Source organism: Gymnoscopelus microlampas (assembly GCF_963454915.1).
Source record: "Gymnoscopelus microlampas genome assembly, chromosome: 11".
Taxonomy (NCBI): domain Eukaryota; kingdom Metazoa; phylum Chordata; class Actinopteri; order Myctophiformes; family Myctophidae; genus Gymnoscopelus; species Gymnoscopelus microlampas.
Genome location: NC_139948.1, coordinates 53,148,408 through 53,165,396, shown reverse-complemented (window position 1 = coordinate 53,165,396; position 16,989 = coordinate 53,148,408). Strand labels below are relative to the sequence as shown.

Below are 16,989 nucleotides of genomic sequence, written 5' to 3'. Positions count from 1 at the left end.
ACACTTATGAACATTGAATGAACATTGAATGATCTTTATTTAGCTTTTTCTTGATATATTTTTTTAAAATAATAAATAATAGAAAAAATAATTAACAATCATGAACGGCAATTAATATTCTTGGCCTCCTACTGTAGCCTATATAACTAAAACAAATTAGGCAATTAAACAGGCTACCTGTTTTGCTCACTTGATTACTTTATTTCTCTTCCCTGCGGGATTTGAGGAAGTGGGATCTGATTGCCTCCGCGCTGTAGATAAGCCTTTCTACTAATTGGTAGTAATTTCTAACAAGAAAAAAACAACCTCCGGGATCCCGGCAACTGAAGCCAATTCCCTGGAGGGTAAATACTCGGATCCCGGGAATCCCGGCATTAAACCCTAGTGAGAAGTGATCATTAAAAACTCTTATAAAAAAGTCTGTCTACAACGCTACATGATGATGGTTTATCAAAATGTAAATCTTCAACCTGTCATTGCAGCTCAGCAGATATGTGGTCTGAAGATTGAATTGGAGACCATGAGTAAGGCATCAGCTCAAAAGACTGGTCAGTAGGTTGAATATTTTCTTTATCTGTGTTTTACACATTATTATGTTGATAAATGTCTTGGAATTTTGAAAGTGAATAATATACCTCTACATCAGGTGACAAGCTACTACTCAGGAGGAGATAGATGTTCCTCTAGGAAGGTGTCTGGGTGATGCAGGGTTATTATTATGCCCTTATCAAACAATATGAAGTTGTGCAGCTTTTGCGCTGAGATAGATAGAAAGGGGAGATGCTTTAATAATAGGCAACTGAGAATGTGAATATTTGTTGGTTTGTCAAGAGATATCACAGATGTGTTTTTGACATGAGACAGTCACATAATTAGACAGAGGTTGATTGTGACGGCCATGCCTGCACTTAGACATCTCTCCTTTCAATGTGATGTTTCTTTCTCTTTTGATCTCACCACTTAATGCACGGAAAATAGCGCTGCGTCTTAAAGGGTATGGCAGCGATACTCTGATTGGTTTGATTAAAGTAACGCCCAAACAACACAAATGTCTACCATGGGTTACCGCACTCCTAATAGCAAAATGGCATTGGCCACGCCTCCACGTCTTCAGTTAAGACATAAGACCTGCCGGTAATTAAGATGTGCATAATAGCCCCCTGTGGGTTTCAAACCGTCACAGTGTCTACTGTTTGGTTGGCTCCAAGAAAACATGGCCATGTTTGTAGGTTGCCAGGTGGGGAGAGTAAGGTTGGTTGGGGTGCCTGTTCAACATGGAGATGTGCTTTGAGGAATAGCATGACGCTCCACATGTGTTGTCCTGTATTCCCTTTTTTTGTCTGTATTGTCAATACATCCACTGTTTATGATGTTTCAGAGGATGACCAGAACACGGACTCCACTCTTCCATTGAAGGAGACAGACAGAACTATGGACTCACCTCCAGACAGTGAGCCCATGTTACTCTATCGAACATTTTGTCATCCTGATGTTACGTCCACTAATTATGTTGATGTCATGACATTTTTTTAAGAATAAAAAAAATCTGCACACCAGGTCTGAGGAAGAGCCTTGTGGCTCGAAATGTTACCAAAGTAAACTTTGGGATTTGAGAGCAGCAATGTGCAGATGGTCTGCATATTGTTTATTCTAATACACTGTTTAACTTTTCTTGATCCAGCACCCAGCCTAGTACGTCTGGGATGTGTGTGCATTTTAGCCAAAAAATACTGATGTCGTAACTATTAAAATATGCAAAAAATACAGTGGCCCACACTGAATATCCAAATCCAAAGGCAAATGTAACACACAGATGTTCAGGACCCAGTTGACTAGTTTCAATTTCAACAATTCATTCAGGCCACATCAACAAACATGCCTAGTGACTCTTGCTCCTGATCTATTATTATTATTATTATTATTATTATTATTATTATTATTATTATTATTATTATTATTATTATTATTATTATTATTATTATTATTATACCTGTAGTGTCAAAGTCCTATACTTTAGGCACTACTGGTTGCCAACGGCCAGGAATTAAGTTTAGACATGTGCTCAATAAAATAAGTCCAAAACGTGTCCATTGAGTTGAAATGAAATTTATTCTCTGTTATTATTGTCTGTCACTTCAGCATACAAAATAATAAGCCAATCAGCATCACCTGCACTTGATTAGGGACCTTGATTACATACCCTGGCCAACCTTGGCCTTGACCATGCACTACAGTGACATCATCAAAGGAGCAAAACAACAACAGCAATCATATGGCTCTTACAATAACACTACTAATTAAATGAATCCTCCATCTTGTCTTCAAGGTGCTTCCACAGCTCAACCAAGTCTGACAGTGATAAAGACCCAGGAAGACAAAGCAGCAGAGAAGCTGAAGTGTGTGAGAACAGAGTTCATTCAAAGAGTCTCAGAGGCCACCTTGAATTCTCTGCTGGACAAACTTCTGCAGAAGAATGTGATCAACCATGGAGAAATGGAGGCAGTCAGAGGAGAAAACCTCAGGTCAGACAAAGCGCGGCTACTCATCGACATGGTGAAGAAAAAGGGAGACAAGCCGTGCACACAAATGATTGACATGATTCAAGAGCTGGACCCTTACCTCAGTGAACTGCTGCAGTTAACCTCAGGTGAAAAAAAATCTCTCTCTCTCTCTCTCTCTCTCTGTCTCTCTCTCTCTCTCTCTCTCTCTCTCTCTCTCTCTCTCTCTCTCTCTCTCTCTCTCTCTCTCTCTCTCTCTCTCTCTCTCTCTCTCTCTGATTTAAATATGAGCACTTGATTTTTTTAAAGTTGTGTCTGCTTCTTTAATATTCATATTGTTACAATATATCATAAGGCCCCACATCACATGCATGATAGTTCGTTACAAAGCAGGGTTCAATTTGTAAAAAGCCCTATATACTATAGTGGTTCTCAATTATACAATTTTTTTGTACAACTTTTTTTTACAGTTTTTATGTTACATACACGTACAAATGTATAGCATATTATACAAAATGAAATTGTGTGGATATAACATACAAGACTACATAAACACACATACAACACAATCGCCCGGTGTGTAAGGACCTTTAGGCTCAAAAGAATAAAACAAAACAAAGCAGTGGGACAAAGATTACAATCAAAACACAATTTTCACAATTCTATTTAACAGGGACAGTTTTTCACATCACAATTCGGACACAGATAAAATAGATACAAAATAATAATAATAATGATAATAATTAAATGAACAGTTTTACAAAACAAAATCAACAAAGGGACTCCAAGCTAAAATAAAGTTGTTGCGACCTCTACATACTCTATATCTGAGTTTCTCAAGAGGTAGGAAAGACAGGACTTCTTTTAGCCATTGCGAGAAAGAGGGTGCTTTATCGGACTTCCAGTTTAAGAGAATCAGTCTACGAGCTAATAAGGAGGCAAATGCCAAAGCTTTTGCTTGTGGAGATGTGACTGTACAGTTAGGGGAGTTATGCCAAAAATGGCTGTGTGGAAAGAGTTATTGCTTTTCTACACATATGGGAGAATACTTCAACTATTCGTCTCCAGTAGGTATTGAGGGAGGGGCACGTCCAGAACATATGGCCCAGTGAAGCTGCGGTAGCACTTGATTTCTTTGTTTGTGAACAAGTGTCTGCTGTTACTTTGGATCCCAATCTCTTGCGCTCGTCCTCAACCACACCCCTGGAAGAGACAGAGCCAATTTCACCCAAGTAATAACCCAGCAATAAACCATTCATAGGCCTACACTGTGTACCAAAACCTGAGCATGCTGTTGTCAGTGCAATAGGGCGTAGACATCGCAGACATCTGCCTGCTTCTACCACTGAAGAACGCGTGTCAAACGGTGCCTCCATGTTGTAGTTAGAACAGTTTATGTTAAACAGTGATCGACGAGGAGAAGAAATCAACGAGGAGAAAATTGAGTTTCAGTTTCGTCATTAGAATGAGGGCTGACGGCATCGGCAAAACCGGAATCCCAAATAAGGGCTTTCCGGTGGTGTTACAATGAAATGGTCCGTGTAGAAAATTGAAAAAAGTTTTTTTTTCCCGAAAAAAAGGGAAAAGCACCACGGCCCGTAGGCTATGGGATCGGCGCTTTACAGTTGGATTTATCGGCCCGTAGGCTACGGGCCCGGCGGGTAGAGTGTTAAACAGTGAGTCTGCTAGTTGACCTTCCAGCAGGGACATAAAAGTGTGCATTGTTCTCAAAATATAATTAAATGACACAATCTAATTGTTGCAATGTGTCGATGTTGATAAGAATTATATGACTATCAGAAATAAACTAAGTCTTCACGTAATGCTTTGTAGGATCACTTGTTAACTGAAGTGACTCAGTGCAGTATATGTGTACATCTGTGTTCCAGTTTTATACATTGTTCCTTTGTATTGTGTTTCAGAGCTGAGACTGGTGCTTCTGAGGACTGGAGCTGGGAGGAGTGCAGCAGTAAACATCATCCTGGGCAGGGAGGTGTTTGGTGCTGAGACCAGCTCCTCTGAACTGAGTAGGAGTAGAAAGGGGGAGGTCTGTGGGAGACAGCTGGTGCTGGTGGACGCTACAGTCCTCTCTGGATGCTCTGCAGAGGAAACAAGGCAGAATGTTCGGCTCTGTCTCAATCTGTCTGCTCCTGGTCCCCATGCCTTCCTCCTGGTCCTACCAGCAGAGCCTTCTGAAGGAGAGGTGAGAGGGATGATGGAGAAGATGCCAGAGATGTTCGGAGAGAGCTGTTGGGGCCATAGCATTGTCATCTATATCCATGAGGACAGTGAGAGAGACCAGAGTGTTGAGGAGTTAGTTAAAGCAGGCAGTCAGGAACATCAGCAGCTTGTAGAGAAATGTGGGAACAGATGTCACCTCCTCAACATTAAGGACAGCAGCCATGATGGTCAGGTTTCACAGCTGCTGGAGCAGATAGATGACATGGTGAAAGGAAACACAGAGAGCTTCTACAGCACTAAGTTCTACCAGGAGGCAGAGGCCCAGGTCAGAGAGATGGAGATTAAGATTCACAGAGACAGTGAGGAGACAGGACACAGACACATGGACAATCAGGAGATGAGGGATATGAGGGAGAGGTTTGAGAAGGACCTTAAGGACTCCTTGAGTAACATAGAGGGATCCATCCAAGGACTAGAGAAACAACTGAGGGAGGAGCGGGATGAAGAGAAGAAAAGAAAGCTAGAACGAGAGCGAATAAGGGAAGTTGAGAGAAAAGAGGAGATGGAGAAACACAGACAGGAAATAGAAAAGATGAGAGAGTTCTATGAAAGAGAGGCCAGAATAGAAGCAGAGAGAAACCTGATGAAGGTTGTCCTGCCTGAGATGCAAAGGAGCATCATGATGTCAAAAACAAAGATGCAGACAGAGTTTAACAGACGACTGGAAAAGAAGATCAGTGAGATGACAACACAGAGAGAAGAGTTAGAGAAGAGACACAGGATGCTAGAGGAAGAGAAGAACAGAGAGATGACAACACAGAGAAAAGAGGTAGAGAAATACAGAATGTTGGAGGAAGAGAAGAACAGAGAGATGACAACAGTGAGAGAAGAGTTGGATAGAGACAGAATGTTGGAGGAAGAGAAGAACAGAGAGATGTCAACACAGAGAGAAGAGTTAGAGAGATACAGAATGTTGGAGGAAGAGAAGAACAGAGAGATGTCAACGCTGAAAGAAGAGTTAGAGAAGAGACACAAACATTGTTCAGAGTTGGAGGAAGAGAACCTGAACTTGCTGGAAAGGTTTGCAAACGTTCCAGCAGGAAGTGTAGGAGTGATACCATGTGAGAGAGGAGGAAGGAGAGGGCAGTCATGGTGGATGAGGTGTTGTACTAATATGTTGAGAAATGAACTGCAAGACATCTACTTGGTAACCTGAGTATGTGTAAAATATGTGCATAAACATTTTTTAAGCTGTACGTATTATGTATACTGTACATCAGCTCCCTACCTCACCCACTCATCAACCCAACAGCAACCACTACTCTTGCTCCCGATACAGACATGAAAAGTTTTTCATTGACCAAATTATGAATATCAGATCACTCATCTCACCTCCAGTTCCAAACAAATTATTCGGCTAGCTGTCTGTCTGCAGCATATCTGACCTGTGTCCTCCTATCTGCCTGATGTTGGTTCTCAATTAAAATCCACATATTGTCCCTCTGACACTATTCCATCACGTCTTTTCAATGATGTTTTTGTCACCATCTGACTCCTCATTCTGGCCATAAATAACAGATATTTAGAAACTGGAGTTTGTCCCCTCCATTTAGCCTCTACTGTAGAAACCTGGCCTGGACCTTAACAACCACAACAATTACAGACCTATCTCCCAGATGACACTCTTTTAGAAACTTTTAGGAAAAAGCTGTTCTCACATGTCTTTCACTATCCTGGACACATTTCTAAATTCAGAACCCTGCATAATACAGAATTCACAAATTACACAACGATATTTTTTATGCTGTTCACTCCAGTTCCTGTGCCATTTTATGCATCTGCTGTTATTTTTAAATGTGCTACTGTGTATATATATAAATAAATAAACATGACTGTACAGTAGTCTATGGGTAGCTTTTTTAATACAGTGGTGCTAACACACATTATCACATTGTACTATATCATTCTGAATAGAAATGCTCAACTGCTGTATATTTGTTTTAATAAATCTCTTAATTGAACACCAGGAATCATAATTCTTTAAGTGTCAATTTGTAATAGCTTTAATAGTTTTTTTTCATTAATCTGATGATGACAATGATGAAGAAGATGAAAAATGTCCTAACTATATTATATGTTTTGTACATTTACAGTATAAATGACAGAATTGCGTTTACATTAATTCATATTAATATATATTAAGCCTAATATCTCCCCCATGCAGCCAATGTTCACTCAATCTTATCCTACAGCAGTGGTGGAAGAAGTACTCAGATAATTTAAGTAAAAGTAGCAATTGCACAATATAAAAATACTCTGTTACAAGTAAAAGGCCTGTGTGCGAAATGTTACACACACACACACACACACACACACACACACACACACACACACACACACACACACACACACACACACACACACACACACACACACACACACACACACACACACACACACACACACAGTGGATTCTCGCTGCGGGGCCGCAGAGCACAGAGGGCAGACAGTGGGACAGTGGCAGAGTGAGGCCCAATTCCTCCCTGTTGTCACTGCTGTCGTATCCTACTGACTGTGAGGAGCCTCCACCGGGAGGACGTAGAGCCCACTCATCACTGTCTGCTGACCGTCTCCGCCCCCCCCCCCCCCCCCTTCTGTATTCTTCAGTGTTAATTTCGTTGGTTGGCACCTCGCAGGGACCGGTGTGCGTTTGCACCTTTGATAACTAAGGTGATATGACTGGCTGCCATGGTGACCAGGGTCACTTTGTGTTTAGCAACCTGGCAGCCTGGCTGTGAAAGTGTCCTTTGATCTGTCCAGTCAGTATTTTGATACAATGATATCTCCTGAATGATGGCAGCTGTAAAAAATGTGACTGGGATTTCTTTGATGATCCTTTTATCCTTGATTACACACCGCCTGATGTGAATTTGACGTCAGCGGTGTGTTGTATAATAGTGATAATAAAGATATTCAACAAGGACATAATAAAGAGTAATAAAAACATAATAACAAAGTCGCCCAGTACTATAGTGTATTGTCCTTTGGGGCAACCACACAAAAAATGGCAGCAGTATTAAGACAAGTTTTCCGTTGGTCCATTTGTTTTATCTTATTTTGCTTGTGTCTCTTTTCACAGTGATGTAGCAGCTATCCAGACAGTAGTCTCGCGTGGCCAGACTGTTGCCTCCCACAATTTACAAATGTTTCCGGCATACAGTCTGGGACTCGGAAGCTCTGATTATGCTTAAGGGGAAAGCGGAAGCCCCTCCCCTACCCACTTCCGTTTTAGCATTGTGCAGTGGCGCAAAGGAGTCCGACTGGAATCACAACAAGTGTTAAATAATATAAATATGATATATATATGAATATATATATACAAATATATATATATATGTATCATTTATGATACATATATGAATATAATGATAAACAATCCTCGCACAAATAACATGAATCTACCTGTGACTCTATGCTTCCGCCTCGGTTCTGTTTCCACTAGGACTACAGGTCCGCGGGCACCGCGTCGTGATTAGTCGAATGTCTTTCCGGTCTGAACAACTTCCGTTAAGCAGCTTTCGGGAAGTGGAGTTCCAGACTCTATATAGCATTCAGAGATTGTGGAATAGTTGTCTGGTGACGCGAGATTATCCAGACAGTGACATGTGACACCTCCCTCCAGCTCACCTTTGATGAGAGGGGTTTGATTGATTGATTAAATACTTTATCATTAGCAAGATTATTAACAGTACAGGTGGTACAGTCAAAGGTATGCTAAAAGGATAACACAAAAAGCCCCAGGAGACTTGTTTCCATTGTACTCAATTCATCTGTAGCCTAATACAATACAAATACAATACTGTCTGTCTGTCTGTCTGTCTCTTTCTTTCTCTCTCGAAGAGATTTGTAATATGCATGAAAAAAGTTGTTTTTGATCATTAGCATCAGTAATGCACAGCATGTTTACTGTACGTTTAGTCCATATAATGTACACTGAAGGACAATGGCAGACAGTGAAACATTATTATCTTCTATAACAGAAACAAGGAACTACCTCTGAGTACAATCAGTTATTATTTTATAGTTATATGGTGCTGGTTCTGTGTCAGTACATCTTGGTGGTTGTCCCAGAGACAGGTTGACCTCGTAATGTGTAGTTAATGATTAAGTTGATCAAGATATGTACCTGATATACCTGAAAACCTAAAGCTGAATACAAACTAAACTAAAACTGTATAACTAAACGGTATAAGTAAATAAAAACTAAATATGTTTCAAACTATAATAACTGTTGTATGATAGTCTTCTAGCGAATGAAGACTATCTTTCTGAAGACTAATTTCATGAAAGTGTTTTATGAGGTCACTTTGACCTTTTACCACCTACTTCAGTTCATCCTTGTGAACAAATGTGAAATGTGAACAAATGGTGCCAAATGTCAGGAAATTTCCTCAAAGCCTGATAATAATATTTCAATAATAATATTGTTTTATTTTCTATTCTGTCTAATTGGTCTCCCTGTTCTTCTATTGGAGAACTTCTCTCTCTCTCTCTCTCTCTCTGAGGATCCACCCTATAGACCAAGCTCCGCCCCTGGACGTCCTCTCTGTGGTTCAAATAAACTCAAGGTTGTTCAGTCTCTCTTTGTCTGTGGACGTGTAAAGAGGCTAACAGGCTATGTGACCAACTGGATTACACAAACATAACTGAAGATAAAGATCAGAAAGAGGTCTAAGCGGGTGAGTTCAATGTCAGGTGTGTGTGTGTGTGTGTGTGTGTGTGTGTGTGTGTGTGTGTGTGGATGATGTCCTGATGACATGAGTTGTGTTGTTGGAAGCTATTGTTGTTATTCTAGACATTGGTGTGTTGGTCCTTCAGAAAGGAGACGCTCAGTGTGTGGGGGGGACCTGTAGCAAACATCTGGGAGCTGACTGGTATAACCACCAGGTGAATGTTGAACAGTCACTTCCGCACCCAGATCTTTGCTACAGGTCCGAGGAATCGAACCGGGAACCTTCGGGCAACAAGTGCGCTCCTCTCACCGTTAGGCCACCGCTGCCCCTAACCGCTGCCCTGCACTACTGTACTACACACTGACCCCCCCCCCCCCCCTCACCGAGCATCTCCTTTCTGAAGGACCAACACACACACACACACACACACACACACACACACACACACACACACACACACACACACACACACACACACTTACTTGCTTGCTTATGGCTGTCCATCGATTTCGATGATGACGTTGCTCCAGGAATGGGTTATTGAGGGGGATTGCGGTTGTGCCATTGCATGTGACTGTGCAGGCCAATGCGTGACCCGCATGGTTTGCCACATGTGGGGCAGATGAAGTCCACACATGAGAGGGGGGCCCCTGCAGCACGCTGGTGTCGCTGCACACGTTGCTGCTTTCTCCTCTCTGTGGTCTGCTCCTGGAGGTGTGCGATCCCCTCGTGACTGATGGTGCGCCAGGTGTGGCGATCAGCAGCCAGGTCTTCTAGTGCCGAGGGTTGGATAGCACAGCGCTTCAGGAGGGTTTTTATGTGGTCCTTGTAGCGTTTCCGCTGTCCCCCGGGAGACCTACAGCCTTCCTGGAGTTGGCCGTAGAGGATCTGTCGGGGGAGCCTCTGGGTGGGCATGCGGATTACGTGCCCCACCCAGCGCAGATGTCTTTGCGCAAGGAACACTTGAATGCTGGGTGTTTGGGTCCGGTCATAGATATCCACGTATGGGACCCTGTCCTCCCAGGTCAGACCCAGGATCCGTTGTAGGCAGCGGATGTGGAATCTCTCCAGGATTCTGACGTGCCTTTGGTACGGGGTCCAGGCTTCCGAGCCATATAGCAGTGTGGACAAACAGACTGCTCTGTATACAGCTGCCTTGGTGGAAACTGTCAGGTTTCTACTGAGGAAGACCCTGGTTTTGAGCCTGCCGAAGGCAGCAGAGGCTAAGCCAACACGGACCTGGATGTCATGGTCGATGTTACATGTGGGGGACAGGACGCTTCCGACACACACACACACACACACACATGGGTAATGGGTACGTCTGCCTCTGCTAAAGGCTATATAATTTAATTTGTATTGAAGTTACAGTGCAGCACAATACATTAATTAAAAAACCCTCAATATAAAACAGCAGCAAACAGAAAGGTTTAACTTTTCTATTGGAGTAATAACCTACACAGCAGAATGAACACTGGTTCACATAAAACATAGTTCGATTCCTCGGACCTGTAGCAAAGATCTGGGTGCAGAAGTGACTGTTCACCACTCACCCCTCCCCCAACACCACTGAAGTGCCCTTGATCAAGGCACTGAACCCCCTAAATGCTCCAGTGGAGCTACTCAGTGGCCTACAGTATAACACAGACTGGTCAGCTCCCAGTACAACAGTATCAGTCTGTGGTTGTACTGGTCAGCTCCCAGTACAACAGTATCATGCTGTGGTTGTACTGGTCAGCTCATGCTGTGGTTGTACTGGTCAGCTCATGTTGTGGTTGTACTGGTCAGCTCCCAGTACAATGCAAGTTAATAAAGTTTTTTTTTTGTGTTAATAAAGTGTTGTTGTTGTTTTTTAGATCTTTCAGTAGATAAATATCCAACAACCACCCAGCAGGTAAGCTACCAATCATCTTCTCTCAACATATTCTCACTCTCAAGTAACACTCTAGTGACGGAACAACATCTGACCATAATGCAACATTTGATTTGATGAGGCAGGGCTCCTGTGAAGTGATTTTACAATAAGTGCCGGTCTCAAACCCAACACGACACCGCTAAAAACATTAAAAAGACTCGGGCGCACAACGCTCCATGTCACGTGCTTGCCTGCATGCGGCTAACTCGAGGCTGCCTTGCGTAGCTGAAGTCTGCTTCAGACGACTCAGTGTTGTCTAGTTGAGATGCGACGTTGCGGGCGTCGCCTCGCCTTAAACGTTGCCCAACGGTCAAATACGTCCCGACTCGTCAGCCGTCTGACAGCACGGGTGTGAGAATGCATTGTTTGTCTACAGCTCTTACCAGACACTTGGCATGTGTGTATTTACATACAGTATGTATACATGTATTTGTAAACACATGCAGTACAAGTTGATCAGCACAAACATACATGAATGCAAGCATAATTATGCATGTATTTGTAATACATGATGCATCCTCAATAAGGAAATACTTTCCTTATTTTCTTCCCTCCATTTTAGCTGTGCCTCATCCAGAGAAGACTATGGGTTCCTCTCAGACACTTGAGGTTTTCTGGCAAATAGCAACACAAAATATATTTTACATTGAGCACGTTATTGTCACACTTGATACATACAGTATGTAATAACTACCTACCACTCATTTCCACAGGACCCCTCTGTGAAAATATTGGTAAAGAACAAGGTGAAACTAATCAAGTGCCTCAGCTCAGACCTCATCATACTGCAGTATGCACAGTCTGAAGGAATTGTGGATCAGAGATTATATTGCCAACTGATGAGCATAGAGCAGCCAGAAAAGGCTTGTATTGCACTTATTGATACAGTGATAAGTAGAGGAGAGGGTATTTCAGCTCAGTTCCTCAACCTTCTCAAAAAGCCAGAGATTCACATCACCTATCCACAACTCATGGAAGGGATTAATACTGAGCTGCCAGGTAATAAAAATAATAATAAAATAATAAAATAATAATTATCAATACTTAATACATTATTAGACTAAATAAGCTGGACTATAATTTCATCAATGACTCTGTCTGTCTGTCTGTCTGTCTGTCTGTGTGTGTGTGTGTGTGTGTGTGTCTCTCTCTCTCTCTCTCTCTCTCGCTCTCTCTCTCTCTCTCTCTCTCTCTCTCTCTCTCTCTCTCTCTCCAGAGAGGCTTATTGTCGTATATTTTGTTCAAATCCGGGGTAGAACAGGAAAGTTACATAGTGCAGCTTTAAATAATTATGAGATGAGATTTATAATATAAAGTACACATACTTGTATGATGTCATTTGAAGCAAAACCTTTTTGTAGATTGTTGTCTCAGACCTGTGCTCTTTTTTCAGTTGAACCATGGAGACCTGTCAACTTTGGGTAAGACATTTCTAAAATGAGAAAATAAATGCTTTACTGACAGAAGTCTCTGTCTAATTACTGTAGTTCTCTTTTATCTTGTGAGCACATCATGGCAGAACATTTCATTATACTGAGCCAGGTCTGCAGTTACCCAAGATTATGAAGGAAAAGTCTTAACATATTGTATGCCTTATGGTATCATTTAAGACCTATGGCCTTATTCATGAATGTGACATTAAAACCATAGTGTTGCAACCAATTGAATCATTTCTGATCAGATAACAACAGTTTATCAATTACTTCCTGGAAACACACCACTACGCCCACCTAATTTTTTTCAATACACCACTTAACATTATCTGCTAAAAGATTACATTGAATCTATGACAATTATTTGTCTAATTTATTGTATTTCTTTAGAGACAAAGACAGACTGCTTAACAGTGTGATGGAATACGACCGTGAACATGAGAACATCAAAAGCATGAGGATTCTGCTCCATGGACCAGTAGGAGCTGGCAAATCCAGCTTCATCAACTCTGTCAGCAGCGTCTTACGGGGGAGAATGAACCATTTTGCAGATGTGGGTGCCGGGTATGGTACAAGTTACACCTTACAAGTATGTAATATATTTTGTTCTAGTATATCTATAGTGAAAGTGTCATTTACTTAATGTGCACATGCTCTGCTTAGTATACTGTATCATACAACTTAAAATGTGTACTGTGTACTACAGTGTACACACAGTAGTATAACACTGTACAAAGACAGCAGCAGCAATTCTATGCCCTGATTATAAACAGTGATACACATCAGTAGGATTCACCATTGCCATACAAATGGGTTCTATTTTCACTTTTGAACTTGTACTTATTAAACCTCATGAAAACAATATGTTGAAAAGGCACAAACTTATACTATAGTCTGTTATGTTACTATTTCTGTTGTACTATAATGTATCAGTGTGATCTCTATTGTGATAATTATACAGAAGAAGTCTTACAGATCTGTTCATGCTTTTACAGTATAAAACCTATAGAATAAGAAAAAGACAGAGCTTCTTCCCCTTCGTGTTCACTCAAATGATGGGCCTTGAGGGAGAATATGGAATTCATGAAGACAACATTCTATTGGCTATGAAAGGTCATGTAAAGGATGGTGACACGGTAAAATGACTGCATGTCTCACATTCTGATTCTTTAATTTGTGTTAATGACAGGATATTAATAACATGTCATCATTAACACTAATTAACTCTTCTTTCCCCCGACACGGTCGAGGCAGAAGGCCCCCACCCTAGAGCCTAGGGTCTGCCTGACGTTTCTTCCTGTTGAATTAAGAGGGAGTTTTTCGTTGCCACTGTCGCAAAATTGCTTGCTCAGGGTGGGATGTTGGGTCTCTTCTCTACATGTAAAGTGTCTTGAGACAACTTGTTGTGATTTGACACTTTAATAAAATTGAATTGAATTGAATTGAACACAAATAAAGAATTCAAACCATATTTTATGAAAAACTAAATGATGTTCCATGTGAATGTTATCGTTTTTACTATAACAAGATGTTATATTCTTGTACAGTTCAATCCTGTAGCAGCGATGTCAGATAAGGCTCCTCTCTACAATCATGACCCCAAACCAGAGGACAAAACCCATGTTCTGGTTCATGTCATTCCTGCTGGCCAAGTGACCATTACCATTTTAAGGCAAAGAGTCATAGAGGAGATACGGCGCATCAGACTTGCAGCCAGTGAACTGGGTAAAAGCACATTTTAGCTTGATGATTTGTTCTCACATGGTTATTGTCAACTTTGTGTTCTCCTCCTGAAACAAACAAACAAACAAACAAACAGTGACAATGTCACTGAGACATCATTAATTTAGTTCTTAACCACACTAGTTAGTGTGTGTAGCAGGTTGGGAAGGAGAAAAAAAACATTCACTTATCGGGCTGAGTATGTTTGTTCACCTTTGACAGGCATTCCACAGATCTGCATTCTCACCAAAATTGATTGTGCTCATCCTTTGGTGAAGGAAGATGTAAAAAATGTCTACAAATGCAGAATCGTGAAGGAAAAGGTGAGCATATTAGAAGTTTTATACAAGATTATTCAAAACCACCTGTTCATCTCTGTTGAATATTAACTGTAATTTATTCTCAACACAGATGCAGGAATTCAGTGACCGAGTGGGTATTCCAATGAACTGCATATTTCCTGTGAAGAACTACCATGAAGAAACTGACCTGAATGATGACGTTGATGTTCTGATACTGACAGCACTGCAACACATGATTAACTTTGGAGAAGACTTCATCGACAGGATGTATGCTGATCCAATATCATCAGAGTAACTCAAAACCTTAAGGATTGCATACTGTAGCATTTCTGCTTCATTTAGATACATTGTCACGTCCCTAATTAATTTCAATGTATTCATTTAAACAACTAACAGTGTACAAATGGAACAAACTTAACGGGGGTCCTTAAATAGAAACCAGATAGGAACTGGTTGAGCCAGCAGGATGCCTCTTTGAAATAAGATGAAACACTTTTATAACTTTAACTCTATCACAGTTAGATACATGTAAGGTTTTATTCAAGGTTTTATTTTTGGTCATGTTTATGTTGAATATGTAAATAAAACAGAGGCAATTTGATATTAATCAAAATCACAAAGAAAACACATTAACTGAATATCAAATAACATTAACACATTCATATCAATGAAAAGGTCAAAGGATGATTAAATGACACAATCATGGTTGTATTGATTCAGGATCTATAAATGACACTTTGGTAGAGGTTTGGGTTGTATATATAATTACCTTTATTGTCACACAATTACAGGTCAAAGTGAGGTGAAACTCTTGTTTATGCAGGCTTTCATGTTTTCAGTTCAAGTAGTAAAACTTATAAGTAAAGAATGGAAAATAAATTAGCACAAAAAGTCTCTAAATATATCAGCATGTTAAAATCAGTATCATGTAATTGAAAATAAGTCCTAAATCACATGTGACTATGCTGCTGTACATTGTCAGGAAGCCAAACAAAAATAAGTTTTACTCCTATGTACCTGTACACAAGATGTAACAACAAAAACTGCCTTGAGCACACACTGGATCAACTTGACTCTGACTTTATTAAAAATTGGTTGCACACAAGATCGCCTGCTATATTGATTTTGTCATTCAGTAAAGATCCTTTTGATGTTGTTTTTTTCTAATGTCACTGAGATTTTACATGAATAATTATGTTTATTTAAGGATATTTGTCATTTTTTAAATATGTTTTAGTTTATACTGTAAGTGTTTGTTTAAGCCAGGCAGATGTCCTAGATCTTTGCTAAAGATGCATGGATTTATACTTAGACTTTGGATTCCTGGTTTAAAGATCTGAGGTGAGTGATGCATGAAAAGAAATTGATACAGAGTCTGTTAATGGTGTGACTTCACTGTATAATTGAACATACTTTCAGACAGTTAATTAAGCAGTTATCTGACTATGACTAACTGGCTTGAATCCTCCCACATACTGTATGTTTTAAATCATTATTGCATCAGGTTATTCATGTGTAGATGTATGTGCTCTCTATTCATTTTATTCATGGACACTGTAAATATTCACGCATTTCAGTTTAGTAAACTGCCATGTGAGTATGAATAAACAGTATCCTTAAATATACTGTAGTAGCTTACTGTACGTCTTAAAATGTAAGTTGAAAACATTTCTGGATAATTGGAAAAAATGCGCAAGACCATGAATCAACACATTTGCATTGACAAAGCATTGGCAGATTCCGCCCCAGAGGTAAAATAAAAGTGCGGTGGGACCGCGCCCTTACAAGTAAAAGTCCAAGTATTCAAAATGTACTTGAGTAAAAGTACAAAAGTATTGGCATCAAAATGTACTTAAGTACCAAAAGTAAAAGTACTCATTGTGCAGAATGTCCCGTTTCACAAGTGTTCAAAATGTATAAAAAATCTTTTGAAAATAGCAGATCTACAAGCTCACAACGTGTTGCAAAGCAACGCATTGTGAGCTTGTAGGTCGGCTATTTTCAAATTGCCAAAGCATATAGAAATACACTGGTTAATGCATGTTTTGAAATAATAATAAAAATCTACAAATTAACTAGTAACTAAAGTTTTCAAATAATTCTGGAGTAAAAGTACAATAGAGATGTAGTGGAATAGAAGTAAAAGTATTGGAAATAGGAAATACTCAAGTAAAGTACAAATACCTCAGAATCCACCCCTGAGAA

At 40.3% G+C, this 16,989-nt stretch overlaps 2 protein-coding genes across 2 annotated transcripts; both read left to right on the top strand.

Annotated features, from left to right (window-relative positions):
• Window positions 1-1,373: 1,373 nt before the first annotated feature.
• Window positions 1,374-6,260, top strand: LOC311055903 (uncharacterized protein). Its single transcript, XM_084072171.1, has 3 exons — window positions 1,374-1,450; window positions 2,327-2,647; window positions 4,421-6,260. Exons 1-3 carry the CDS (start codon window positions 1,432-1,434, stop codon window positions 5,893-5,895), a joined length of 1,815 nt encoding a protein of 604 aa, XP_083928297.1. The 5' UTR covers window positions 1,374-1,431; the 3' UTR covers window positions 5,896-6,260.
• Window positions 6,261-13,178: 6,918 nt separating this feature from the next.
• On the top strand, window positions 13,179-15,438 carry LOC311055762 (interferon-induced protein 44-like; the record flags this gene model as incomplete). The annotated part of the gene is made up of 5 exons (XM_084072029.1): window positions 13,179-13,324; window positions 13,722-13,896; window positions 14,308-14,485; window positions 14,705-14,805; window positions 14,894-15,438. The coding sequence occupies 5 exons, from the start codon at window positions 13,179-13,181 to the stop codon at window positions 15,077-15,079; spliced, it is 786 nt and encodes a 261-aa protein (XP_083928155.1). The 3' UTR covers window positions 15,080-15,438.
• Between the last annotated feature and the right edge of the window lie 1,551 nt (window positions 15,439-16,989).

What these genes read in the sequence shown, in the direction of transcription:
- LOC311055903 (XM_084072171.1), top strand. An exon ending in ACTGCTGCAGTTAACCTCAG is followed by an intron (nt 2,648 to 4,420) that starts GTGAAAAAAAAT and finishes ATTGTGTTTCAG; the next exon opens with AGCTGAGACTGGTGCTTCTG.